The sequence below is a fragment of the Crocodylus siamensis genome, chromosome 7 (assembly GCF_052110815.1).
Source record: "Crocodylus siamensis isolate JL-2025a chromosome 7, ASM5211081v1, whole genome shotgun sequence".
Taxonomy (NCBI): Eukaryota; Metazoa; Chordata; order Crocodylia; family Crocodylidae; genus Crocodylus; species Crocodylus siamensis.
In genome coordinates, this window is record NC_143401.1 from 3,354,519 (window position 1) to 3,381,612 (window position 27,094).

The 27,094-nt window shown below is 45.8% G+C and overlaps 1 protein-coding gene across 1 annotated transcript in view; it reads right to left on the reverse strand.

Annotated features, from left to right (window-relative positions):
• Positions 1-27,094, reverse strand: part of MAN1C1 (mannosidase alpha class 1C member 1) — a 70,465-nt gene continuing 43,371 nt past the window's right edge. Inside the window, exons 3-12 of the mRNA XM_090057608.1 lie at positions 23,315-23,430; positions 20,390-20,470; positions 18,031-18,125; positions 13,905-14,028; positions 10,343-10,436; positions 6,571-6,686; positions 6,196-6,415; positions 3,250-3,422; positions 1,223-1,338; positions 1-788 (exon numbers count right to left, since the gene is read on the reverse strand). Coding sequence (XP_089913734.1) covers positions 665-788; positions 1,223-1,338; positions 3,250-3,422; positions 6,196-6,415; positions 6,571-6,686; positions 10,343-10,436; positions 13,905-14,028; positions 18,031-18,125; positions 20,390-20,470; positions 23,315-23,430 — 1,259 coding nt within the window. The 3' untranslated portion in view covers positions 1-664. The remainder of the gene's footprint in view (positions 789-1,222; positions 1,339-3,249; positions 3,423-6,195; positions 6,416-6,570; positions 6,687-10,342; positions 10,437-13,904; positions 14,029-18,030; positions 18,126-20,389; positions 20,471-23,314; positions 23,431-27,094) is intronic.

Genomic DNA, 27,094 nt, shown 5'->3' on the forward strand with positions numbered 1-27,094 from the left:
TTATTTTACAAGACCTTTTTATTCTATTTCACAGATTTGACTATTACAGCAGTGAAATTATTACAAGTGACTCATAACATTTAGGGACAAATTAAAGTAGAAAAAACACAAACACAAAGGAAAGTTACGTGTGATGCAATGTGTTTTAAGAGCACAGAAAAAATATATAAAAATACGTTTGGGTCAAGAATTTTGCAGACAACTTCTGACTTAGTTACACAGTTGACGCCACTTAAAAAGCACAGTATTTGAAAAATGTAATTAGAAATGTGATAAAATCCAACAGTATATAAAAGGCAAAAAAATAAAAAAAAATGAAAGGAAGGACAAAGGGGAAACCTCTGTTTTATGGCAAACTTCCAATCCTTTGGCCACTAGAAAGCAAAGTCAGTGGATTTCTTATAAATTCTCTGTATAAAGGAATGTCTATGAACTGTGTGCAACATGGCCCAGAATCGACATCTCATTATCAGGCTAATAGAGTTCCTCATAGAGGAAAAGAAGGTGCTTATGTCATGGTTGATTCTTCCCACTATAATACTGTCCGCAATTGGACTAGTGCCCCCAAATCCCATTTTAGGAACGCTGCTAATTCCTTTAATGACAAGGAAACGCAATGACCCGTAGACTGCCGCGGAGGCAGGGAGCTCGGGCAATGACTTCACTAGTGCACACTTGCTTTAGCTTTAAAGTTCGTGTGGTTCACTGGCAGTGGGTGGGCTTCTGTGTTGAATACCCAGTCCTCCAGAGATAGCACATCATCTTCACAGAACAGAAGATAGAGGTACCTGAAGCCCCACGGTAGGAAGAGAGAAAAGGCAGACAAAGAGTCGATTACAGAAAAGCTCTAATGGGGTTCCCAGTGAACATGTAAGGTCTGATCCTCAGATGGAGTAAACAGGGATAGCTCATTATTACTAGAGCTATATGGTGAGGATCTGACAACGACTGCTATTACATCCAATGTACAGCTAAAATGTACTGCCCTGTGCCTAGGAAACTGCAAAAAGGTATCCCAGTCACATTCCCTCCCGCTTCTGTGGTAGTTTGGCAGATGCCACATGAACACTCTCACAATCTTCCACAATCTGCACAGCAGGTAATCAAATGCTTTTTAAGATGAAATCATACTGTATTTTGCATAAAGATGAACAATGCTATGTAGGCCTTCATGCCCCAAGAAAAACGCTATTCTGAAAGATTTCTATGATATTAGACTTACTTCAATGTCTCTGCCAGGAAAAAGCTCTGTTGCATGTTGTCATGGTTTGGGGTGGTGGTATACACGTCTCGGATACCAGAGTAACCGGCCTCTACTCTACAGTGTTTTTCTAGTGCCTGAGGAAGGAAACTAAATCTCAGCAACACATGGCAGCATGGAGTAAGCCATTAATCATCATCAGTTGTGTTACAAGTCAGGTTTACAAATCAGATTCAGTTTTTATAGCAGCTTCTCTCTCACTGCTTATTACCCAGGACTTCAGGAAAATGCTAGATCTAATGAAATAGCAAGAGAAATGTAAACTATGTAAACTCATTGATTGATGGACCTTGGTGTTACACACAGATCAGCAATAGATCTCAAGTAGTAACTCTTTATGTTTATAAAGTATCTTCCCAAGACACTTGCGACTGATAGTCCGGCCACTGAAACGCAGTCTCTATGGGTATTTGTGCATGTTTGTGCTGCAGTGCCAGGAGCTTTTAAAAGCGCCCAGAGCTGAGGTGCATACATTTGTATAAATAGTAAAATACATGACAGTGGTGAGAAAATGGCGGCAGCGCACTTTTGAACTAAAACACATCAAAGGTGTTTTAGTTCAAAAGCACACCACCACCATTTTCTCAGCACTCACGCGCATTTCACCATTTAAACCAATACATGCGACACAGCACCGGGCACCTCAGCTCAGCTCACCTCAGCATGCGAAGCAAACTCGATTAATCCAATGTGTCGAAGCAGACAAATCTAGGTGTATAAACACCCTATATGGTATGCAACAGCAGCCAACTGGCCATCACACAAGATAACAGAGCTAGGTGGGGGGCCATGCTGGCTGGAAAGTCTCCTATGGAGGGGGGTGCGGCTTGTGTCCACACAGCACAAGCAAGAACTTGTCTCAGTCAAACATGTCATAGAAAGCTCACAGACCTACCTTTATAGGATGAAGACTGATAAATATGAACCTGTGGATTCAAGCAATCTACACGTTTTGGAAGTGTGGCTTAATTCTCTGGGGAGGGAAGGAGTATGGGGAGCAGACTGAGACCCCTGTAGTGAGGGAGAGAGTGGGGCTGGGGCAGGGGCTGCACAAGGGGATGGATGGAGCCACAAGCAGCTTGACCAGGGGGCACAGGGGTGGAGGGGGCTCCTGCTGCTGCACGCACCCCTGGACCTGCATGCAGGGCAGGGTAGATTGCCACTGTGGGTTTGAGACAAGGCAGTGCTGAGCTCTTCCCGGCAGGAGGCTGGGCCACGCTGCACTGGGGGCAGACGCTGGTGGTGCTGGGGGAGGGGCTACTGGGGAGGAGGGGGGCTGCAGCCACCCCAAAATTTGCCACTGCCCTCCTGCCCCCCCCATGCCCTCCTGGGGTGCATGCAGCAGCAGGAGCCACCCCCACCTCCCCACACCTCCCAGATGAACTACATGCAGCTCCAACCCATGCCCTGTCCCAACTGGACTGTGCAGTGCCTGCCCTTCCCCAGCCCCACTCCCTCCCTCACCACAGGGGCTTCAATCTGCCCTCCTCATACTCCTTCCCTCCCCCTGCCCCTTCCCCCACAACAGACTTACTCTCCAGACCCAGATGCTCTCCCTGCTGCCAGGCTGTACTGGCAGTCTGCATACTGCACTGCAGCTGCACGCATGCACGGGGTATTTATCAGCCACATCAGCCAAAAAAAGCTGACTGCTGATACTGTCAATTTTCCTTACATTGGTGCTGATCTGATATGGGACCGATATATTGGTGCATCTCTACTTAATACTGTTACTAATCTGGGGCATTTTTCCTCCAGGTCTCCCACATTTATTTATCTCAGGCAAAGCCTAGACAAGAATAGGAAACACTCTTTCACTGACCAGCAAAGAGATGAGAATCAATGAGGTTGATCATTGTATCTTGCTAATACATGCTGGTAAGCAGTGCAATGTAAGTCCCTTTTATTTTTTTCCTGTCCAAGGGGAAAACCTTTCATAAGAACCCTGCAGTCTGCAATGGTTAATACTGTATGTTTTGCGGTCATACCTGCACAACTTCCCACCCCCACTGTCTGTATTTTGGATCATGCGTCAGTCTCCACATGTACAGGTAGCTTTCTACCACTTCTGGGCGTAGAATATAATAGCGTTCGCTGAGCCTGGTGGCTGTGGCTTCGGTTCCAGAATCAAAGCGAAATGCTTCAGGGCCAAGTTTGGTATCTAAATGAAATGAGAACACACAATAATCACGATTTAAAATTAATCAAAGGAGAGGACAGGGTTTGAAAGGGCTTTGATAGAACCATAGCTTCCAGAGGGATCTAAAAATGGGATGAAGAGCATCAACCACAACAAAAGTTCAAGTCAAACCCAGTATAAACTCAGTCAATTCCACTGGCAAAAACAAGACACTTGGCAGGGCCAGCTTTAAATTCTGCTCACACAGTTCTGGTGAAACGTTTGGGTAACAGGTACTTCTGAGAATAGTAGTATGGGCCACATCAACAACATCAAAGATTGTGCATTACAGTCCACCCTGATGCAAGTAAGTACAACTTTCATTGAAGTCCATGGGTCCTGGCCAGGCTGTATTTTGGTCCCAAGACTCCTAACATGTCCTACAGAGACTTCTCCCACACAGCATTAAGGCCTGATCCTGGAGATGATGACAAGCACCCACATTTTACATTGAAATCCACAGGAGTTGAACAGCAGAGGACGCAGCTCTAAGGACCAGGCCCTGAATGAGAAGGATCAGCAAGGCAGCTCTTACAGCAGAGCACCAGAAAAGGTTCTGCTGACTCTGCAGTCAAGGAAATGTTTGTGTGATCCCTCAGATGGCAGTTTGTAGGCCTCTTTGACAAAGGGTCCCAGCCAGTTGAACCATTACTGCTGCAAATGCACAAGGGACCTTTTGAAAAAGGGTGGCCAGGAGTTTACGGAGACTATATCTGATGCTCTTTCCCCTCCAGTATATGAACTTGTTTTTTTCAACTGGAGACCACCACAGAAACCGCGTGGATTTGCTTGATTTAAACTACAGTTTCTAATAATTAAATAAAACTGATCCTTGTGTGCCTTCTCCATGAGGGTGTCAAAACACTCTGTGCATGTTAACAGACATTCACCGCAGTCCTTATCTTTTACGCATAAGGAAAACAGAAGCATCTGGATTACTGGAGAGTCTCATGAAGTCAGTATCAGCTGGGAACAGAACTCAGGCTTGGTGGCCTGTGTTCCTGTGCTCTTACCACGAGGCCATGCTTCAGGGATCCGTTATGGTTTTCTCCACACACAGTTTGTCCTGCCTGGGCCCTGCTGCATGCATGAGCCTCAAGGGATGTTTAAGGCACAGACTTGCCCTGTTTGCTGTTGTCTGAAATATAATGAGCTGGCTGATGTGACAGTGCAATAGCTGGTAATGGAAGGCTTAGTGCTGTCCCTTCTATGCTGGTGGGTACTGCTGAAGGTGAAAATTGCCTCCAAGCAGTCACAGCCAGAGGGCTGCTAGTTCAGGTGGCTAGTTTCACTTCTGGAAGCCCTGGGGGAGAAAAATGTGTTTGGAAGTCTTATTTCAATCTGCCTTGACAGTGATTCAATCTGCCGTAGGTAAATTAACTAGATGCAGCTCATCAGTACAGGTGCACAGATACTAGTAAGACACCACAGTATGATAGGGGATGGCTCTATGAACAAGTTACCGTGAGAAAAGCTAAGGTGGTGAGGGCCAGCCATGGCATAAATTTGCTTCGCACCCTCCCCAAGTGCCACTCTGATTCCTTTCCACTGCCCAGTGCACTGCTCTGCTGTTTGCTTCTCGCCCTACCTGCTGCTGTGCTGCCTGCTCCCTCCCTGACTCGTTGCATGCCCCACACAAAGGCTGGCATGTGAACCCACAGCATTTCAGTCACTTCATGGTACCTGCCTGAGTGCATGCTCTTACCCCACAGCAGGTGCTATGCAGGTTACCTCCCCCACACCGAGCAGGTGACATACTAGGGACACACCCTAGCAGCAACTCCTTGTGCAGCCAGACCTGTAAGGAACAGTTAAGCAAAGATGGAAGTCTAGCAGGCCAGACTCCCAGAGACAGAGCCGCCTACAGCTACGCACTGTGCAGACAGATGTGCTGCAGAAGCACCTACAAAGAAGGGAACAGTGGCATCCAAACTGAGACTGCACTTATGGTAACATGCTGCTTCTCTGCAAGATCTTTTCAGCTGTACGATCATAGTGGGTTAGGCTCTCCTCACTAACCGCTTCTGGCTTGAACCAGGGCTTGCTGAGGGGTGGCTATAGACGCCTTGTTAGTATGGACTGCTTTTTCTGTCTCGGCATTGCTGTCATAGCAAACTTGAAAGAAAATATTCAAAATGCTTTGAAAGCAAAGCCCATTGCGCAGCTGCAAGGGTTTCTCTGGACTTGAGAAAGCACGTGCATCTTGCCTTCTCAGAAACTTTCTGGTTGTGCTTCTGGCTCATTTTAAGGAGGAACAAAGAATTCAGTGACAGGTTTTTAACATTCTACAACGCCCATAACTCTTAGCTGGACCCAGTTTCACGCCATGGGAGAAGTTAAGGTCAGATTAGCACTTTTCTTCATTTCTTCCTGAAGTGGTGATGTGACACCCAGGAGCTCAGACTGTCCCTTGATAAATGAGAAAGGGCAGTCTTGATATCTGAACAAATGACTATGATTTAGACTTGGGTTCAATTCCCAGCTCTGCCAAACACGGGGTAAAGCACGTAATCTCTCTGTGCTTCAGTTTCCCTCTCTGCCAAATGGAGATACCTGTACCAGCTTCTCCCATACAGGAGATTGGAGGAGAAATGAAAGCTGAGAGGCCTTATTAGCTGGATTGAAAGTGCCACAGAAACACATATAAATTACTGCGATCCTCTGGCATATGAGATTCAGCCCTTTCAAGGCTGTAAATCCACAACCCATCACAGTGTCTTATATGTAGGTTTTCCCCTCAGTCCGCACTGCTTACCTGACCGTGAATAAGATTCATGACAAGTGTGAGTTATCTCTGCAGCTAGATCCATATGCTGTTGCTTTTGCTCTCCTCCTGCATGTTCTGCTCCAAGGGCTATCATGCCACCAGAAAAGCAAGCCAAGTGGCCCATTTTGTGATCCAAGATGCCACCTCGCCACTCGGCAATGTAGGTTAATCCTCCAGCAGATTTTTTTACCAAGTGCTTTTCTATTGCCTACAAAATATGAAAATGGATACACTCACTCATGCAAAAAAATTTTGCAGGTAGGGGAAAAACCAACACAGCAAATAAACAAACAGTGGACTGTAACACTGCTGTGGGCAAAGCAGTTGTTCATTAACACAAAGCAAATCAAACATGTCCCTTACCTCTAGTGCATCATCGTACATCTTTTTAGCTTCGGCATCTCTCTTATCTGACATCAACCAGGACTTGATCAGATATTCGTAAAAACTGTCCCCGAGTCCCCCAATGGAGACATGGTCTGTGAGGGGGAAAAGCCAGGGAGAAATTGCTGCACAACTATTTTGGATACCTGCAATCTGCAGCCCCTTTACAAAACAGAGCAATTACACCCTTATTTATTAGCATCACTCAAGTCTCTCTGCTGCCTTCTCAGTATCCTGTTGGTTGTTAGCAGTAAGAAAAAATACCGAGGAGTAAAGTGGAATCATAAGAAAAAAAAATACTTTGTTTTCTTACAAAGTGCCAGTTGCACTCAGTTTAATTTGGGGCTTTTACTTTGCAAATCATGTACATGGTCTCCTAAATTCCTGTTTATAAGATAACCATGATGTATCCTGGATTAAGAAACTCAGAGCAGTGGGAAGAACTGACAGATCTGCAGCTATGAGTCCACTGGTAAAGACCCCCTTCTTTTGCCCCCAGGCTTGCAACAAATGGAAGAAGGTCAAGAATTGGTTAAGTATCACAGCAGGAAAAGGAGGATTTGGCAGAACAGCTCATGGGGGCAGGCAGGTCTTGTGATTTATATTCCCCACATGGGGTAGCACACTGAGCTCATGCAGAGGCCCTGGGTTGCTTACGTATTAAAATAACAAAGGTTGGTGTGGGAGTACACAAGGAATATTGCCTTCTGAAGCAATCAGATTTTCAAGGCTATCTGTTCAGAGTACACAGTGTTTTGACCTTACCTAGGAGGAGAATACTAACTAATCACTCCAGGAAACAGGTAGGATGGTGGGAGTTTTTTGGCCTACAGGACTCTAAATGGGAATCTGCTCGACAGATTTACATCTTTAAAGTGCACTGGGGGTAGAGGAGGAGGACCCTAATTCTTTGGAACAACCCAGAACTCACTCACATGTCATATGAAAGGGACAAAGTGCCTTTCCATCACCATTTAACTGGAGACTGAACTGTAGTCATCAACCCTGGCTATCCACCCAGGTGTCAGCATGTGTTAAATTTAAATGCAGGCAATTAGAGCAGGTTTTTTTCAGGATAGCTATCCTGGTTCTTCTCTCCTTTTTCCTTGTGCATACATAGTCCTGAGGCTTATTCTGAATAAATCCTACCAAGAAAGATGAGGAGCCAGGCATTTTGCTGACCCAGAGAGCAAACAGATCTCATAAATTATGTCCAACGATGTACAGAATAATCCATGGCAAAACTATGGAGATTAGAAACACAGATTTGGGAAAGAGGACAGAATACTGTACGAACACACGTTGCCTTTAACCGGGAGGTGGGAGATCCTATGAAAACGCCAAAGCGAGAGTGCTGATATCCAATTGTTCTTCACATGCTACAAGTGTTGCCAGAATCTGCCTCCATGCAAATAAGCCCTGAATTTCAGCACAAGATGGTGCACTCATTTGCAAAAGGGAAGTGCATCTGTTCAAAAGGAGAGCAACTCCTGCCCTCTCTGGAGGTGTGATGATTTGTTCTAACCATTTTCAAAAGAGCACAAGGATTCCAAGAAAACAGCTTCCTGCAACTGGCTTAAATGAAGTGAAACAACACGAAAGGCAGATGCCTCTGGAGAAGTCTCTGTGGCAGGCAGCAGCCAAAGTCTACTCAGCTGACTCTGTCCAGCAGAAGCTGATCAGTCTGTTGCTTCCCTGGAAACAGGGTTCAAACCACAGAACTAGCCAACACGCTGCTCCACCCAGGAGATGCCCTGATGATGCCTCAGTTTGCTGGCGTGTTTTTCTTTAGTTCTGTGATGTAAACTCTGTCCAAGCCAACTGTTCAGGAACAATTATTGATCAGCTTGAAGACCACTAGGTACCACAGTGATTTGAGTGGGTTGGCTAAAATGAGTTAAATGAATGGATTTATAAAGGAAGCAACGGTGAAAGTCATGCTGAAATGGTGGCCAAAACCAATCAATGCTGAATTCCAAGTGGGATGTATGACCCACTCGAATTCATCACTTGCAATTAGAAGACTGTGAACACTGCCCTTTTGGAAGAGGATCGTTAACAGTGACTGGAAGGATAGATCTGCACGTAAGAGTCACGATGCCTTTTCTCCTCTGCGCATCAATGCTGACAGGATTAGTACAACATCCCAGACAAAAGGGCAGCACTGATGCTAAGTGGCAATAACTTAAAGAAAATTAACTTGGAGAAAGACGTACCCTGAGGAGGCAAAATCAAGTTTTCAAAACAGACGTGTTGCAGAAACTGTGCCCATACAAATGGGGATGGACAGGTGAAGCCACTAAAAGGGGCTGTGGAGAGTCTGGAAGGCCTATTAATGGGATGTAGAGAACAGATTTTTTTTTCCCCTCACTGAGCTGAAGCAGAGTTTTAGTGTAATGGGACAACTATAATCACCCATGACACCTTGCTGGGAAGATTTTCAACCCAAGCCCTGTCAATTACCATTAGAGGTGTTGAGACAGCACGTTAAAGGTCAGGGATTGCTCAGAGCTAGCGCTGTCTCATGCAACAGCAGCCATGCAACTGCCCTGTCAATTATAATTATTACTGCTAATACAGTGGTTAAAAAGGTTGTGAGTGATCCAGGAGTGCAAGCTGAGCATGGCAGACATATGAAACAAGGGTGCGATACAATGAATGCAATGAACTTCGCTTAAATGGGACGGCTGCTTAATTGGGACAAATTTGAATCCACTGATGTGGCTGGATTAAAAACAGTTTCTCCCAAACTTCCCTTTAGAAAAGAAAACACAGAGGGCAGAAATGCCTATGATAAAATTTTACCAGTGATAGGCTGGACATGTGGGGAGAAGCCAGAGTCAAGACCTGACATTCGGATTGGAGAGCAACATTTTGCCCTTGGGCAGCAAAAATAGATCCTGCAGCTCCTCTCTGGAGACTGAAGCAGTCGAGTGGTTTAGGAAGAGGCAGGAATAGCAGAGTTTCTCATCTGGCTACGTCACTCCTATTGTTCCCATCATTCCTATGTCATGTTTACTAGATGTCCTTCCCTCTTCTACGCTGCAGGCCTATCTGCTTAAATACTGGCCCCTTCCACCTAGCTGCAGTTGTGGTCCTAACAGTGATGCAGAAGACCCACATTGCACTCACTGCATTAGAAGGACGCTCCAGCAGCAGATGCCATGGTGATGGGTGTATTAGATGCATGCGAGTGACTGGGCTGGGAAACAGTTTCCTTTGTTCCTAATGGTTCTTGGGCTGTTTTTGCAGGACCCCAGATTTCACTTCCTCACTATTCCCCCAGATGGTCCCTTACTGGCTGCATTAATCCACAGCAAACAAATCTCTCCAGGCTTCAGCGTGTTGCCTACAAATCCCAGGGAAGCTAATGGGAACACGGGATACACAAGGAATGCAGGATGAGGCTTTCAGACATATGCTGATTTTTAATATCTGTGCAATGAATCGTGCAGCATAATCCTTCCCTGAACACGACAGGCTCGACACCTCCTTCTGGAGGTAAGATAGGCAGCTGGAAATAAGGCTGCTGTGAAAGATGATTATACTGCATTCTCTGAATTGGGTTATGTTTATCTAATCACCATGTACGATGAAATCCTTGATCAGCATTAGCGAGGGCTTTAGTTGGCTGCTTATACCTTTCCTTGGCTCACTGGTCTTTCAGTTCCCCTCACTTTCTAAAGAATGATGCAAATGCTGAAATGCCTTTGTGGCTATATGTGGCTCAGATTAAGAGACCGATACATACGCTGCACCCAGTTCCCAGTGACCGGGCTGAGAAAGTTAGGATAAAGCCCCTGTGGTTTCTCAATTCGGTTCAGAACTTTGCGGATGTTCATGACCTACAAAGAGAAAACAGACAAGATGCTTTCTATTTCTCCATTAAGAAATCAAACACTGTTTTGCTCTGCATTGAAACTTTTGAAATTGTTGGCTTTGGACACCCAACTAGACAAGTAACAGGCCAGTAGAGGACTGACCTACCACAAATGCTGCTCCTGTTCCATGACTGGCAAATAAATATAGATGTCTGGAATCACTTAAAAAAAATCCTACTAGGTCCCAACTCAGCTGACTACTTACACACGTTCTTTAAGCACATAAACAATCCCACTGAATCCTGTAAGATCGTTCACTGGGGTTTGGTGTGGGGAAAAAGCAAAAAGACTAACTTCATGAGGCCATCAGTGATGGAAGACCACAGTAAAAGTCCAATGTTCTAGAGCAGCGGTTCCCAATCTGTGGTACACGTACCACCAGTGATACACAGACAGACTGTCAGTGATATACTTTAACAGATTTGTTATAATTACTTTCTATGACAACAATTTGCTTGTGGTACTTAAGGTTGTATTGTTTTAAAATCGGTGGTGCGCAATCTGTCAGTTTGGGAAACTCAGTTCTAGTGTAAGGAAGACGTGCAAACAAATGATTTGCATGTTAAACAAATGTGCATTTACGAACTTGCTGAATCAGCCTTCGGCTCTGAATAGCCCCACTTCATTTTCAGGAAGCCCCTAATGGTTTTGTCCCAATTAAATCCTGCACATTTTTTCCATAAGGAATGAGAATAAATGGCACGACACTAATATATATTCTTTGTAACCTTCAGAGCAGTTGTAACCCACAGAACTCTAAACCAATAAAATGAGGTAAGTCTATAGCCAGCTTTTGGCATATAAATTAAGTCAGAGCTTTCAAATAAGCCCACACATTGCATAATATTTACTGAAGTTTAGCAGCATGGCACTCTAATTGTCCATCTGAATAAAGGCAGAGATGGACATCATTCCCACTAAAATGGCATGCGTCCCAAGCTGCGAGTTAATGAGTTGATCAACTCGGCTGAAGTCATTTCCCTCCAGATGACTGTCTGAGCCCATGTCCTCCTGCACCTCCTCTCTCACAGCATTATTTTTAATCCAGTGCATTTGCTGTGGAATATAATGGCCATGTTTAGCCTAGGACAATCTATTAAAATGGAATTCTCACCCTCCCTCATTTGCTGGACTGGGAACCTAAAAAGGGAACTTGATTAGCTCTAGGACGACCAAATAAACCAGGCCCTTGGTTTAACAGACGACGGTGTAACATGGAACATAGAATTAAGCCTAGATGGAGAAGCAGTCTCCCTTTTCCTTGCCTCTATTTCTGGTGTTCGTTTGACCATAGTTTCATCCCTCTTCTCATTCCCACCCACTTGCCTTTCCACATCTTTGTTTCTTCACCTTTTTCTTACCTCTGAACCATTTACCCTATTTCTCATATATAATGTGCCTTTTCACCCCAACATTGGGGTGTGTATTAAGCTGGGAAATTGATTTTTTGCCCTGCTTTGATTCCTTCTCCAGGGTGCATCAGCTCTGGTATTACCATTAAGGCAGCAAAGGGAGTCAATGGCCCATTGTTTTTCATGTCACAGGTGTTAACAATTATCTCTTCTTTTGAAGAGTCATTCTGCTAATCAAGCTAGCATAACTCAGGGCAATTTTGCTGGTTGCTAGGGCTTCTGGTCTTGCTTCCTATTCCATAGCTTTGCCAGATCATAGCTCCATCCATGGAGACCAGTCTTCAGCAGCAGCTAGGGTTTTAGTTAAGCAGAAAAAGGGGAGGGGTGAGTAAGCTGAAGATTAGGCTCTGTATTTGCTCTGCAGCTATAGCTCTGGAAAAAAAACCCTTCTTCATAATGCCTTTCAAAAACAAAGTGTGTATTGTATTTGAGAGCATGAGATATGAAAAAAAAATATGGTCTCACTCCTGAATCATTTATCTCCCTTCCTCATTCCAGATTTCTATTTCCTCATCTTGACACTTTCAGAGTCCTTGGTTTTTACTTTCCCTTCATTTTCTGATTCTTCCCTCCCTTTTTTTTTGACTCTACCTTTCTCTCCCTTTCTTTTTTTCCATGGACTCCCTTATCTTCTCTGTTTCTCTCCCCTTCTGCCTGGTTCTTTTTCTCCTCCTGTCCATTCACTGAGTAAGCAGGTGGCCAGCAGGTCAACACTGGAAATATCTTGAAAGCAGTCTGTTCTCAAGCCATTTTACTAGAAAGGCAGGGAAAAGAATGAGTATTTTCACTACACTCTGGTGTGATCTATTTTCATCGGACTCCAGGGGGAAGTTCTGATTCTAACAGGAGTGATTTGTCTCCCTCAGAACTCGTTCCTTGGAGAACATGTGGTGAAAGCTAACGACAGCTGAAATCCAGCCCTGTTTTTATTACGTTGCTTTCACACACACGACAAGATCACTTGTAGAAAAGCTCAAGATAATGCATAATATTAATAGATTTTCATCTACAAGTTACACAAAAAAGAAGCCAATATGTCAACTGCCAAACCTTTCCTTTGCAAAAATCCCAATGGCTGGCACATTACATTTAACATCTGCCAGTCCACAAGTATGAGGCATTAATGTTAGGACATTGAAGCTAAACCATTATCTTGGTTACAGGCACTGGAGAGACAATTTAATTTAGCCCGTGCCTCTGTATTCAGCAGTGGCTTTGTGCTACAACTTGGTAAGACTGAGATATGGGGAGAAAACCCAAGGTGCTTCCCAGTGATTGTTTCTGTGAGAGGGAAGAGAACGGCAAGGCCAAAGGCAACATGAACAACTAAGGAACGTATTAAGACAGCAGCTTTCCAGCCCCATGGGACACAACAGCATCTCAGACTAATCAGAGCGTGGCAACTCTACAAAATTAGTGCATGGATACTGATGGGGCTTGGTCCTGAGAGCAAGTCATAAGGAATCCAGATCTCATCATAGATACAGCTGCTAGCCTCCTATGCACAGTCTGTGTGGGGGTTCTTCAGTAAGCTTCTTTACAAAAATATGCTGACTCGATGTAAAACAGACCCTCCAGAGCATGGGCTTAGCATCAAATTCTGTCTTTGGATGCACAGATACGTACAAGCCCCAGGGCTGGGATCAGCTGAAACACTCATGCTGACACTTCCTAGGCTTGAATGCCAAGGCTGGAGGCAGGACATTTGCAGCGAGAGGTCTCTGCCTGTGGAACTTTCCCCCCTCCCGCTGTCTGCCAGAGCCCATTAGTGACCTTTGCAGCCTGCAAAGCATGCATTTAAGATTGGGTGTCTAACTCTGGGTCATTACCAGGATGATTTCTCCACTGGCAAGCTGGGCTGTGCAAGGCAAAGGCAAAGGCAAAGGCAAAGGCAAAGGCTTCTGTGCTCCCCACCCTGAATAGCTGAATGTAACACGTTGCTTTACTTCTAGAGCCCAGACACAGAGGTGATGCATGCAGGTGAATCATTTTGGTAAAGTGCAGCTGGCCAAATACTTGCCTTCTCAGTAAATACTGGGTTTCCTGAGAGCTCCGTGAGGTGCAAGAATTCGAGATGGAGGGTGCCAAACTCTGCCAAGATGCTGCTTCCTGCAGATGCCCAGCCCCAGCTCCAGCTCATACCACTGCAAAGGACAGAAGAGGGAACCTTTGTTACCAAGTAAACAGCTGCTTTCTCTGTCTGATAAAGGCAAAGCTCTTGTCCCCACTGTGTATTTGCTGTATGCACGAAGCCCATTCCTGACATCCAAGGACTGAAACATTGCACCCTTGACTGACAGGGATCAATGACATTTGCAGGTTCTCAGGGATCATTTGGGCTGAACAATTACCCCCTCAGCAAAAAGGATTAGCTGTAAGCCCAAAGCAAAGGAGCAGGTGAGGTGTTCTAGCCTGTGGGTGTCCAGACTGTCAAAGGCAAAGTCAAACAGGAGTCTTTTGCACACAGACACTGGGTGAACCTGCTTCACAAAGTGCATGTGATGGGGGAGACAGCAGAGCTAAGCCCTGCACTGAGAACCCCATCTTCCAACCTCCCAGGTCACCAAGAGGGCCAAGAGCTTTCTGAGGGCTTGGAACCATCTCTAAGCTGAAATGAATGCAGCACCTTGGATCCCAATATGCTTTATACATATCCACGTTTAAACCCTTGAGATGCAGACACCTGTGGCTGGCTACGGAAGCAACCACATTTGTGCCCGGCACAGCACCAAGAGTGAGGAGGGGGTTAATTTCCACACCTGACTGCTGGAAAAAGCACCGTGAGATCTAATATCCCTGGAGAACAAGGTTCTAGTATGAGATCCCCCAGCCCTGCAGGTGCTCCTCTGGTCTGTCCTGCAAGCACAGGAAGGGAGAATCTCCAGAGAGAGAGATTATATTGACCTCCATTTCTCACTTGTGGTGGATCCGTTTTCAGACCCACTGCTCCACTTTGCTCTCCTCCTCCTGCTCTACACAAATTCCACCTGGGGTGGGGAAAGGTCTCTCCACAAGGCAGCATGTGTAAAGAGGGAGCAAATTCAGATGGTAAGGATAGTGGGTACCCACAGAGAAGCCAGTCTTACAAAGACTCTGAATCTGATCAAAGGGTGAGAAGGGCAGCAGGCTCTTCAAACAGATCACATGCTCTCACCTGCCTTCCATTCGCATTTGATTTTCCACAGGGCTGTTCCCATCTCCCAACCCACTGCTACAGATCACGGCTGTCTGCTGAGAGTCCATCTCTCCGAAAGCCATGCAGACAGGAAAGTGACCTTTACCTTTAGAGCTTGATCCCAAAATAGCCTCTGCAGTTGCTGGTCCAGGGAGGCTCAGAGGTCCTCTTTTTGGAAGTGATGCAAGCTTGATTTTCAGATCTCTTGATTACCAGGATTTTCAGTGGAAATTGCCAATGTTACACATTTCTGACCCTTCCCTTTTTGGGGTAGGCAGGTGGGGCGGGAAGAAACACTAGAGGGCGCCTGAAAGCTTCTATACTAGGAAAAATAGGGATATCTATTTACAAAAGGCTAAAACTAAATGATCTTTCCCCAGAAAAATGTTTCCCTTCAAGGAAAAATGCAGAAAGCATCTGCAGGTGCAGAATTACTTCCAGCTCCAGACAGGAGCAGCAAGCCTCTCCCTGCAAGGTACGTCCCTCCACATTATCTAAGCGGGTAGAAGACTCTTCTGTCTTTGTCCCAAACTGCTGGGTAGTGCTGCTGCATGCAGTTATATCAGGGAATGCAGCTAGGATTGTTGCCTGTGGAATCCCATCATCCCCGTCTGGTTAAAAAGGGCTTGCATGCCTTTTCACTGTGGTTAAAGGGCTGCAGTACTTCCATACCACATATGGAAGGAGGCACTGACTGATCTAAGTTCTCCTAGCTTAACGAGCCCCCATTTCCATTTTCTTTAGCTGCCGCAGTGAAAGGATGTGAAAATAAATAAATAAATATTATCTCGTGCCCAGGAATCCCCCTGAAAGCTGCTTCAGACAGGATGTGTTTGAGTGAAGCAAGCACAGCTGAAGACTGTGCTCACTATAACAGAGGTGTTCCAGGCTGATTGGAGCTGAAACAAATTGCCCTGAGACTCCCCAGCTCAGATGCTGCAGACAGGGTGTTGCTGGGAGGCTGCAAAGGGCTGGTCTGCAGAGAGGGCAAGGACCACTGGGAAAAACTGAAGTAGTACCTACATAACTGGTAACCTAAAGGGGCCCCTCTACATGGCAACAGCCTGCACCTTCCCCAGCTCTCAGCAGTCAAGGCCAGCCTGACGTGGCACTGGTCAGGAGGGATGGTCTAGCAATAGAGCACAAGCAGAGCTGGTCTCCACCTCTCTCCTAACCTTTGGTCAAACACTCCCCACTAGGAGGACGTTCCCCAAGACAAAGGAAGGTGTGCAGGACGAACCCAATTCCTAAAGGGGCTTTAACCATGATCCAAAGTGACTCAATAGCCTGGAGAAGTAGACAGCACTTTGCAAACCTAGGCTACAGTATGACTGCACCTGACGCCCCTCCAAACAAGATCCACATAGGAAAGAAACTATCAGGCAGAAAGTGAGGTTGATTTGGATTCAAGCAGTTCCCTAGGTTAGCAGGGTGAAGGACATCCCTCTGCCCTGGGCCTGGTTGGCTTTTTGGGCATCAGCAGATCTGCGTAGTGAAATCCCATAGAAGTAGGAAGAACAGAATTGCAAGCCTGGGCTCAAAACCTTCCCCAGCTTCTGCTTCATGCTGACAGGGGGCTTATCCTGGTGTTTAGATTAAATGCCCCACAGGTTCCAGCAATTTCTCCATCAACTGTACCCTGAGCTCCACTTTTCTTTGCAATACATGCCTCCTACTCAAGTGCAGGCTGTTCAACATAGCCAAGCTATATACACCATCCTAAGACTCAGTGATCCCAGCCTCCTCATCAGCTTCATCGCCCCTCTAAGAGCCCAAGCCAGTAACCCTCCAAACAGTCTCCATTTTTCTCCCTGTTAGCCAAGACCCTCAGCAAAACATTTTGGGATGTCTGGGTGGAGACAGGCTGCTGCGCTGAGTGGCTCTGCAAAGGGGAGAGAGAGCAAGACCTGGCAATTCTGCAACAGGTTAAGTTTGTGCTGAGCCTTCATCTTTGAGCAAAGGGACAGAGTGTCATTTCTGGAGAGGAAACAGCTAAAGGTGATGGACAGGCTCCCAATTTTCACTGAGACAACTGAAGGGTGACCGTGATATCCCAGTGATGGATCAATCCGAGTGACATAATCAACAGAACCCTGCAGTTGGTGAGAAAAACGGACCGAGTGGGAGATTTGGGAGTAACAGATGAATTAAGATGTTCACAGCAGCTGCTCTACATGTTGGGAGAAGTAAAAATGAAAGGCTTGTGTTAACCTGTATTTAATGCTCTCTGTGCTCCTGCCAACCTGCAGCTGGTACCCAGGAGTTTATTTGTGAGCATTAAAACAAACAATGATGACCTTATTGGCAGCCAGTGACAATTAAAACCAGATGCTGGGAGTCAAGGCTCCAGGATTGTACGCTCATCTCTTCACCCACTATGGAATGTACTGTCTCAGTCTCCCCCTTTTATCTGAGAATGTTCCCTACCTCACAAGCAAAGTGAATTTAAATCTATCGCCAGATCTAGTGCAGGCAGGGAGATCACACAGATGCTGGATTCTCACCCATCCAGATGAGACCCCGACAGTTAGGCACGTAAAACGCATTTCTCAGCTCCCCTGCATGGACCTAGGTGCTGCATCATGCACTCCAGTGGTCACATTGCAAAACTGCAAGTACAGATCAAAGATGACTATCTACACCAACATACAAACATCACAAAGGAAACCATGAGCAGGAAAGCACTCCTCCAGCGTGAAGCTTGGCTGAGAGGTTGGGAAAGAAACATGAACTAGCAAAAAATTGATAAAACCCAGCTGGATTTAACTTGAGTCACCTCTGCCTACTCCCAAGGTACATCTAGGAGCACAGGTTGACAAAATGAATGTTCTCTGAGAATCTGGATGCAAGATTTAACAGAGGCAAAATGCCCCTAAGGAACAGCTGTTACCGACTGCGTTCCTTTACAGACATTCAGTGAATAAATACCACGCTCTCCAAATGACAGCAGAAATAATGATATATGTCTTACCTGCCCAGATTTATGACACCTCGTGGGATCCCAGTAGGGGTGTTGAAGGCTGGTAGGAGCTTCTCTCCAAGTTCTAGAGCTTTACTCTTGAACATCTGTTTACAGGAAAGGAAAGGAAAGGAAAGGAAAGGAAAGGAAAGGAGAAGTAAAATGTATCCTGTATGGCTTGCTAGCATCAGCAAGGCTGGCTTTCTTTAAACTCACTTTTCTATACACGCACTACTACAGAATATGCAGTATGGCTCATTACAAGGCTATCACTTCAATGAGTGAAGGTCGGGGTCTAGGCCTATTATCTGGAATCGACCTGACCAAACGGTTATGGGAAGTATTAATCTGGATCAGAATTTTTTGGATAGCCCCTGGAAACCTAGACTCCAACATTGTGATCCCAGCATCCTCAGACTCTGGATTTGGATCAGCTAAACCAGAGCTGCAAAGCTCCTTCAGAATCAATCTCTCTTTGTTGCCAAATTAAATGTTTGGATTTTTAACTTCCCAGAGTCCCAGGCTACCAAGTTGAACCTTTCTGGTTCAGTATGAACTGATCTTGCAGAGTGTCCCATGGAGGGAAAAGGTCCCCTTCCCCTTTTTTAGAACTTTTCCTGGGAAGGCCAAAGATGCTGAGAAGAAGTAACAGAAATCAAATTTAAAGGAGCTCTTTCAAAGACAAAATACAGCAGGATGGATAAGGCAGACTGTTCCCAGCCCAGGTCATTCCTCATTTCAATTAGATCTGCTTTCTATGTACATGCAGCCCATCTCCACGAAAGACCCATGGAATTATCACCTTTTTTCATTCCTAATACCAAAGTCAGGGCTTTCAAATCGAAGTATGGCTCCTGGCAGCTTGCAGCACAAAGCAACCATATATAATTATTGCAGGACAAACCGATAGCAGCAGTAATCTGTGCTTGAGAGATTAGACCCGATTAGGGGAAGCCAGTAAGTGACTTAGCACAAGCCTTTTACCTCTAGCCTCCCCATTTCAATTCAAGCTGTCACAATAGTCGCATGGAAGCAGGAAATTGAGCATTGAAGAGCCCAAGGTTTCACAGGGGTCTGAATCCAAATGGGAAGCCAGGAGAAAGTCATTAGGTTCTATGACCTGACAGACACTGACCTGCCTGCAGGCTCAAGTTAACACTGCCCAAGCTTTGGGAGCCAGCTGGCTGCCAATCTGAAGCCAAAGGAAGCTGTGTACATAAGGCAACAGAGGACTGGGCACTGGGCCTGAGAGAGCTTTCCCAGCAGGAAAATCACAAGAGGAACACTTTCCTGTAACTCATACAAAATGCAGCCTTAATAACACAGATTTTCCCAAGGCTCCACAAATCAATGGCACCACTTTGCAAAGATGAGCCATCATTTCCCAGTAGAGCAGACAATTCTCTGCAGCAAACAGCAACCTGGAATAGCCCAAGGGGTTAGTGTAGGGTAATGTACATTCACGCTAGATCCTGCAGTTCTTATGTCAGCAAAACTCCCATTGAGGTCAGGGGGACCAGGCCCTTGGTATGCCTCCAATAGCCAAGGCAAAGAAATAATCTCTTGATCTCCCTGCATCTACTTGTAAAATTCCAGCACAACTATATTACAAGGAAGATTATGGCATGAAGCCCAGGCCTCTGTTGGAGAGGGGGATGGGGAATAGGGAACTGTGTTTGCAGTGGGAGCCTTCTGACTCCACTGGAATTTGCTGTGGGCATCTTGCCCAAGGGACTGGTTGCTGTCACCGTCTGAAAGGATGGAGAGTTTAGCTCACCACTGCTGGCTCTGTGGGCATGAGTTAGGGTGCTCACTTCTGCCTGAATCTTTGCTTCTGGGGAGAAAGGCTTTTTGCACCCTGAATGATGAAAGTCCCAAGTTGCCCCATTGCTTTATCAGTGCAAAATTCTGCTACAGCAAAAAGCCTAATAAGACAGGCAGTTCAGGACTGTTAGTATAGCAGATCGCACTGGCAAGTCAACCTGCTGCCCAGGAAGGCACTTGGAAAGAGCCCAAAGTCTGTGCTGTTTCCTCTGCTTGGGGTGCAAAGTGATAAGCGCAGAGGGGAAGACAAAGGAAAGCGGCATTTTACTGACCAACATACCAAGCTGCTGAAATGGTCCAGTGGAGTAATGATTTTTTTTTCCAGAGGAGACAGGCACGGCATGTGCAAGCTAATTATGCGACACAATTAAAAGAACACTGGTGACATTTCAATAATCATAAAAAGGTTTGGGTTAGGCTGCTGTTAAAAAAGGACTGTTTTAAACTCAATGGGGAGCTGCTGGGAGCCACCATCCATCCAGAAACAGCTTACTAGAGCCACAATGCCTGCAATCACACAAGGGCTTTGGGGCTTCTGGAAACAAACCTCTTCTCCAGTTAGGTAGTACGCAGCCAGCAGACCTCCGACATAGCGGATGTTCACTTCAAACAAGGACGCCTCTCCATTCTGCAAAGAACACCAGCACGTGTTAGCTGGCAGGTACAAGTCACATCACATAGTGGGTGCGTTGGTGGGGGGGAAGAGGGGCCAATGAGAAGGGTTTGCAGAGTTTTCTCAGCATGCTCAAAACCCTGCGATCCTTGTTCACAGCTTAATACTGCTCTGCCTTCTTAGGGGGTCTCCACCTGGGATCTCAAAGCAGTCCACATGCATCAAGGCTCACACCACGGGGAGGTAATGTAAGGGGTATAAAGGGGATTTTCCTACTGGTGAAATGCTTCCACAGTAGCTGCCTAATGACACAGCAATGTTAAATAACAGCCTAAGGTGGAGTGTGAGCAAAAAGATTTTCTTCATTTGAAGAGGGAGGGGGAATTCAGGCTGGCAGAAAATAGCTGGAATCCAAAAAGGACACGGGAGCTGACACTCTTACTCCTTTAAGAAGCGCCAAGATACTGAGCTGAAGAGTCTGTTACTAATGCCCAGAGGGTGGTCCCGTTCTGCATGCAGCCTTCCCACACCATAGCAAAGTGCTGGGTCGGTATCGACACTGTGGGGATGATGCTACCTGCCAAATCACCAAGCCAGCCTCCAGTATTAGCCACACGGAGGCCTCCTAGTTCAGGCCTTAATCACCTCCTCCCCCTAGACTGAGAGCTCCACAGTACGAAGCAATGATGCAGCTGCCTGCATGTTCACTGAGACAAACAAAAGTCCATGCTCTGCTAGAAGCCAGCCAATGCATACGGATGCAGTTTGCTAGTCCGATGAGGAAGGCGCTCACCTGGAACTAGTTAAGACCAATTCTTGTCCTACTCCTCATCAGCAAATGTCAAAGCAATTGCTTTCAAATTGTGTTTTTTTTTTAAAAATGTGCTCCAGACCTGGGAGGCTGCATGGCAAAACGATTTCTCCCCCCCAGACAACACATGGAACCATGAAAAAACAGGAGGATCAAATGGCAGCATGGCAATGTCAGTGAGTGGACTCCTTTAACCCCAAATATCATCTGTTCCTCCCCACCAACACAGTGGGTCACAAATGAGAATTCACGTCTCCTCAAGATGAGGGCTGAGATAGAGCTTGACACCCCAGGATGGGAAATGAGCAGAGGTAGCAGTTAAAAATCACGTCCAAGTTTGAATTAGGACAGTAAGCAACAGTATGGTGAAGGGGGAAGGAAGGAGACCTTCCTTGCAACTTGGAGGAGGGAAGAAGTGACTCAGGTCTGGAAACAACATAAATGTCTACAATTAACACCTAGCCCAGCATTTCCTGGGTGCCAGTTCTAAGACTACAATGGACCAAGACCTGTGGGTGCTGCTGTCCACACCATCTGGAGTTGGGAAATGCAGTCTCAGACAAGGCCCAGTTTTGCTCCCAGACTCTGCCGTGTTCTCTTTTAAGCTAAATCCAGGATTTCTGTCCCTCTGCCTCACTGTGCCATACTCTTCCTCGCGGAACTGCATTAACCACATCATCCATGGTCGGCCTCAGCTGTTGCACCTGCTCTCCCCACCCCCTCTGGCATAAATCCAGAGAGCTGATCTACAAAGGATCTGAGGGGACACATTTCCCTGCTGCTAGTATAAGGCAGTCCCTATGTTTATGAAAAAGTCCTGGTAAGAACAGCAATTTTTCAGTTCATGCTGAAGACAGTGAGGTGTGGGGTGGCTGGGACTGTGAGCCACTGAGCATACACAGTCTCCAGCATCCTCACTGCTTGAAACTTCAATCCTGTCCCACAAAAAAAAAGCACTTTTGGAAAGATCCATCCTTCTGCAGGGATGGCAAGAGACATCCTTCAGCAGATTTGGGTCTAGCTCTCTGTGACCTGCAACCATACCTCAATCTTTCCACTGCCCTTTGAAGTAAGCAAAGCACTGAAACAAAGTGCTCTTGTCACCTGCTGCTGAAGCCTCCTGTTTGCTTTCCAGTTTCTCCCAATCCTGGCAAATTCTTTCAAACCCCACCACTTCTGAAGAGATGCCCGGCTTCCTGATCACTCATGTCTGAAGCCTCATGCTGGAGAGTCAGTCCCTCTCCATCCAAAGCCTCCAACCCGCCCTTTCCTGACAATCTGAGCTCCTTGTCACAAAGCCAATTTTTAATTAATTTCAATCCTTTTCTCTCTGCACTGCGCGTTTGGACTCCAGCAATCAATCTATTTATTGCATTCATTCCAGTCTTTGCAGATCAATCTATTGTGTGGGACGGGATTAAAAGCCTTTATGAAATCCAGATAAATTATCTCCCCGTCGACTTTGTCCCTTGTTTATCGATTCAGCAACATTCTTAAAGCATTCAATGGCATGTATCAGATGGGATCTTCCTTTTATGACTATATGCCAACCAGCCCTTCCCCAATGATACTTTTCTATAAAGGCAGCTGTGTGCATTGTTCAAATGGGGAGAGCTATTTTTCACTGTGGATTAACTAGGGCAGGCATAAGAAAATCAAAGTTTTAATGGCATTTTGAGTGTAATGGCCTGCATATGCCATTGCAGCACACTGCAGTTCCACCAGCTCTCGCAAGTAAGGAGCAACTCAGCATCTGGATGGCAGGGGATCCTGGGGAAGCAGTGCTGTCTGCTGGTCTCCCTCAGAGTTGATCTCTATCTGACACTTCTGCATTGTTATTTTGATGGAGAGGGAAATAGGCTGTGGGTCTGGAGGTTGGAAAGATCAGATTGTCCCTTCGGGCCTACAAATGTGGCTCCTCCTCCCTCATACTCTTTTCCTTCTTTCACAGATGTTTTTAGCAGAAAGCCTCATGGTCAAAACCTCATGCCAAAGGGTGGTCCAGGCACCCCCACAGCCTAGACAGCTGTTTCCAATTACTGACTCACCACATTCAAGTCAAAGCTCTTCTCCACCCACTTTTTCGCTTCTTGGAATTCCTCCTCGAGCTCCATGATGTACAGGGTGTCTAAAGCATCTATCACCGTCGCCCCTCGGAGGCCTCCTGCATTGGCAAACAGAACAATGTGATTCACTTTTACATCAGCTTCCCCATTAGTTTCAATAGAGGGGGACAGCCATTGTGACAATTCCCCTCTGCCACTTCTCTTCCCAATATAACCGGAAGGCTTCAAATATATGCCCAGGGGCTTTTGGAGAAAAGTTCTTACTTTGGCCCAGTTCCTTCCTCTCTGACAACTTTTACATTAGCTATTTTAAACAAAAATAGGTTCAGGGCATACACTTTTGTGGCATATCAGAATGGATCTGATGGGTTCATCTTGGGACTGAACATTTCAAAAGACCTCTTAGTCCGTTATTCTTCTACTTTGCACAGGAAGTGCCTACACAGAAGCTGTCATAGGAAGCTGGATCCAGGTATACTTTGGGGAGGAGGGGGAAATATGAAACATGGTGAACTGTTAGCAAGATTTGAGTTCTTGGCCCTTCTTTATTAAAAACCAAAACCAAAGTCCCCATGACATATAATATACCAGCATTCCTGAAAAGCAGCCTTTTGGATCAGGCCCCTTTTCTGTTTTAAACTCTTGCCTTTTCCCTTAAGGCATCCTGGCCAATTCTGCTGATGTTATAGGATCAGTTTTGACACTTCTCAAGCAGTCAGCACATCACTACTTTAATAAAAACCCAAACTAGAGTTTTATTGCACACCTCAATATTGCTGGCTTTTAGATGCTGTCTGCATCAAAAACCAGGGGGAAGTAAAAGTAGGGGGAGGAAAGGGAAGCTATGGAGTCAATCACTGGAAATTCATTCTTTCATTCCGACAGAGTTGGGAACGATCATCTACCCAGTGCTATCTACAAAAGTGCTGTAGATGGAGTCGAGCAGCCACGAGATCTCCAAGCTGGTTCGAAAAGAAATGCTGACGGCTATGCAGCATGTTTACAAAATGCAGCGACCATGAAAAACAACATCAGCTCAGTCAGAGTGGTTTTTATCAACTCTAATGATTCTTCAATATTAACGATGATGTGATTTTTATGCGCTTTTTTATTAGGGGGAAGAAATGCACCAGCACTGAACAACATGGATGTAAGCAAAACACTTCAAGGGGGAAAAAAAACCAAGAAAAAAACCCAAAACATTGCCCAAGGCAGAGCCTATTACTGTGATATTCTGAGAGAAACACATAAATGGGTTTGTTTTAATTTGCAGATATAGTCCACACAGCCCTTCATAATCTGCAAAGAGACCATTAAAGAAAAAGTTGGATCTGTTCACAGGAATTGAGGACAGAGACAATAAACTCCATTCTCTGGAATGATTAACTGAAAAGAAAATATCATCAGAATTTACGAAGCCTTTTAGATTTTCAGCAAGCAAGGGCTTTAAACACATGAAGTGCATCGGGGGATTGGAAACATGCTCAGCTCTTTCTGGCAAGATGATTCAGAGATGCTCTGCTTTCCTCCCCTGTATTTTACACAACAGAGGGTGCGCTTCATTGATGGTTTCTCCTTTGTACCATAGGAAGCTGTTGTTTTAAATATTCCTTAAATGCTGGGCTATCTCAAGAGCCATAGGGCTCCATGTTCTGAACAATCACCTTTTGGATGATTCCTTTCTTCTGTGCCAGCTTTGAAGTCACCTAACAAAGCTCACTGCAAATAAATGAAATGATAGGCACCAAGGAAATTGTAGTAGTCTCAAAGCAATGATTAAACAAGTTTCCGTATGCAACAAGTCTATGCCTGTCCAGGTCTCCAGTTATCTCTCTGCCTTACACAGGGGCCTCAAGAAACTTCAGGAAAGGTCCCATATCCTGCTGTTCTGACCATGTGGTTCTTTGCCACTATCAGCAACAAGGGAATCTTCATCAACAATCAGATCTATGGGACTTAGGACACACGGTTGAAGGGTGAAGACGTGAAAAAGGTGGCTTTCCAGACACACCTGCTCTTTTGTTACAATATACTAGCACATTTCTAAAGGTGAAACTTGGCTGATGCAGTGTGAGACCCTGAGAGACGGTTAAACATTTACTCTTGCAGAAGTATACATGCAATCTGAGAGAAGTAGCTCCAACAGGAAAAAAATCAAAATCCTATCCTGTCAATCTTTTTATACTTGCTGTCACTTCCCTCTTTAAATTACTGGTTTTACCCTCTCTTTGTTATGGGATGTATAACTGAAAAACAAAAGAATCCCCAGAAGAAACCCTTCAGGAAAAACAGACATGGGAACTATCAGTTTTACAGCAAGAAATTCCCTCCTCAACACAGATTATTACTCACACTGACTAGCTCATTGTGGGCTGAGCCATGGGGCTTTTATTTAAGTTGAGATCAGGGTCCAGCAATCCTTAAAAGAAGATGACCTACTGCTACAGCACCAGCTACAAGTATGGAAAGGAGGTATTCAAGCAACTTGCCTTCCACCCTCATCCAAGAATTGTTTCATACAAGAGCTTGTTCCACTTCCAAGCAGAATAAAGGCAAGATATTTTGGGGTCTGCTAGCTTCTCTCTCCAGCAAGACACTTTGAGCCATCCCCACAGATGGCCATGGACTATGGTTTAAACCAGCACTGGGTGAAAGCTTACAGTGTCCAAAACTGCTGCTGACTGGGAAACATTTATTTTCTATTATACACATGCCGTAGCCATAGGCAGTGACCAGCCACTGTATTCAGGTCCTTGCAATGGTCCACTTAGCAACCAAGAGCTGAAAACGTAACTCCAGCTTTTTGACAAAATTCCTGATCCACCACAGAAATGCAGCCAGGTGTAGGGGTGAAACGTGACCGTGCCTCTATGCTGCACGGCAAAGTCACGTGCATGAAACTTCGGACAGGAACGAAGAACACCACTTCCAAGTAAAACAAGGGGCAGGCAAAAGTTCTGGCTAGGGAGGACTTCAGCCAGGATCCTTGAGTGAATACTTAGCTCGCTGAAGACGCCATGGCAACTTTTGTGACTGTAAGTAGCAGGGCCTCTGCTTTCAGTTCCTTTGGAGAGAAAACAAACAACAAGCCCCGAGAAGTAGCCTACAGTAGTAATACAACCATTCAAATCTCTGGCTCCCTGCTTCTAAGGGAACCTTGTACCACCCAGCCCTAAGCCTCAAGTGCATTTATTCCTTTGTACAGGAGAAGAATGGAGACATCCAGGAAGACAACAAGGCTGCTCTGTTCTTAATTCCCCCATCCGCTCTCGCTAGCTCCGTGCTAACAAATCTGAACAGTCATTAACGCGACGGTTGTGAAAGGTGCTGAACGGACAGCTCTGAAAACAAGGTGACGGCTGTACAGCGAGATGGCAAAGCTCCCACCCTTCCCAGAGGGACTATGCCCCATAGCCAGCCGGTGGGGACAATGGCTAGAGGCAAGTGTGGAATCGAGCCTCTACAGCTGGTCAGTCTGTCTAATGAGATCAGGGTCTTTGTGAAGACTATGGGAGACCCCATCTCTGCAGACACCAGGACAAAGCAGAGCCCTGGCGAGCGATACGGCAAAGACCATCCTTGCGCTGGCAGGAGCTCATAGGCTGCGTTCCCTGCACTTTCCATGGATGGCCTCTCTCATGAGGCTGTCAAGAGCCATGTGATGGTTTATAAGATAAAGCAGGGTGCCAAGGGCTCACTAGGAGGTTTAGCTCCTGTTCATTGGCCAGATGGGGACTACTTTGAAGGCGCACGTCAAACTGC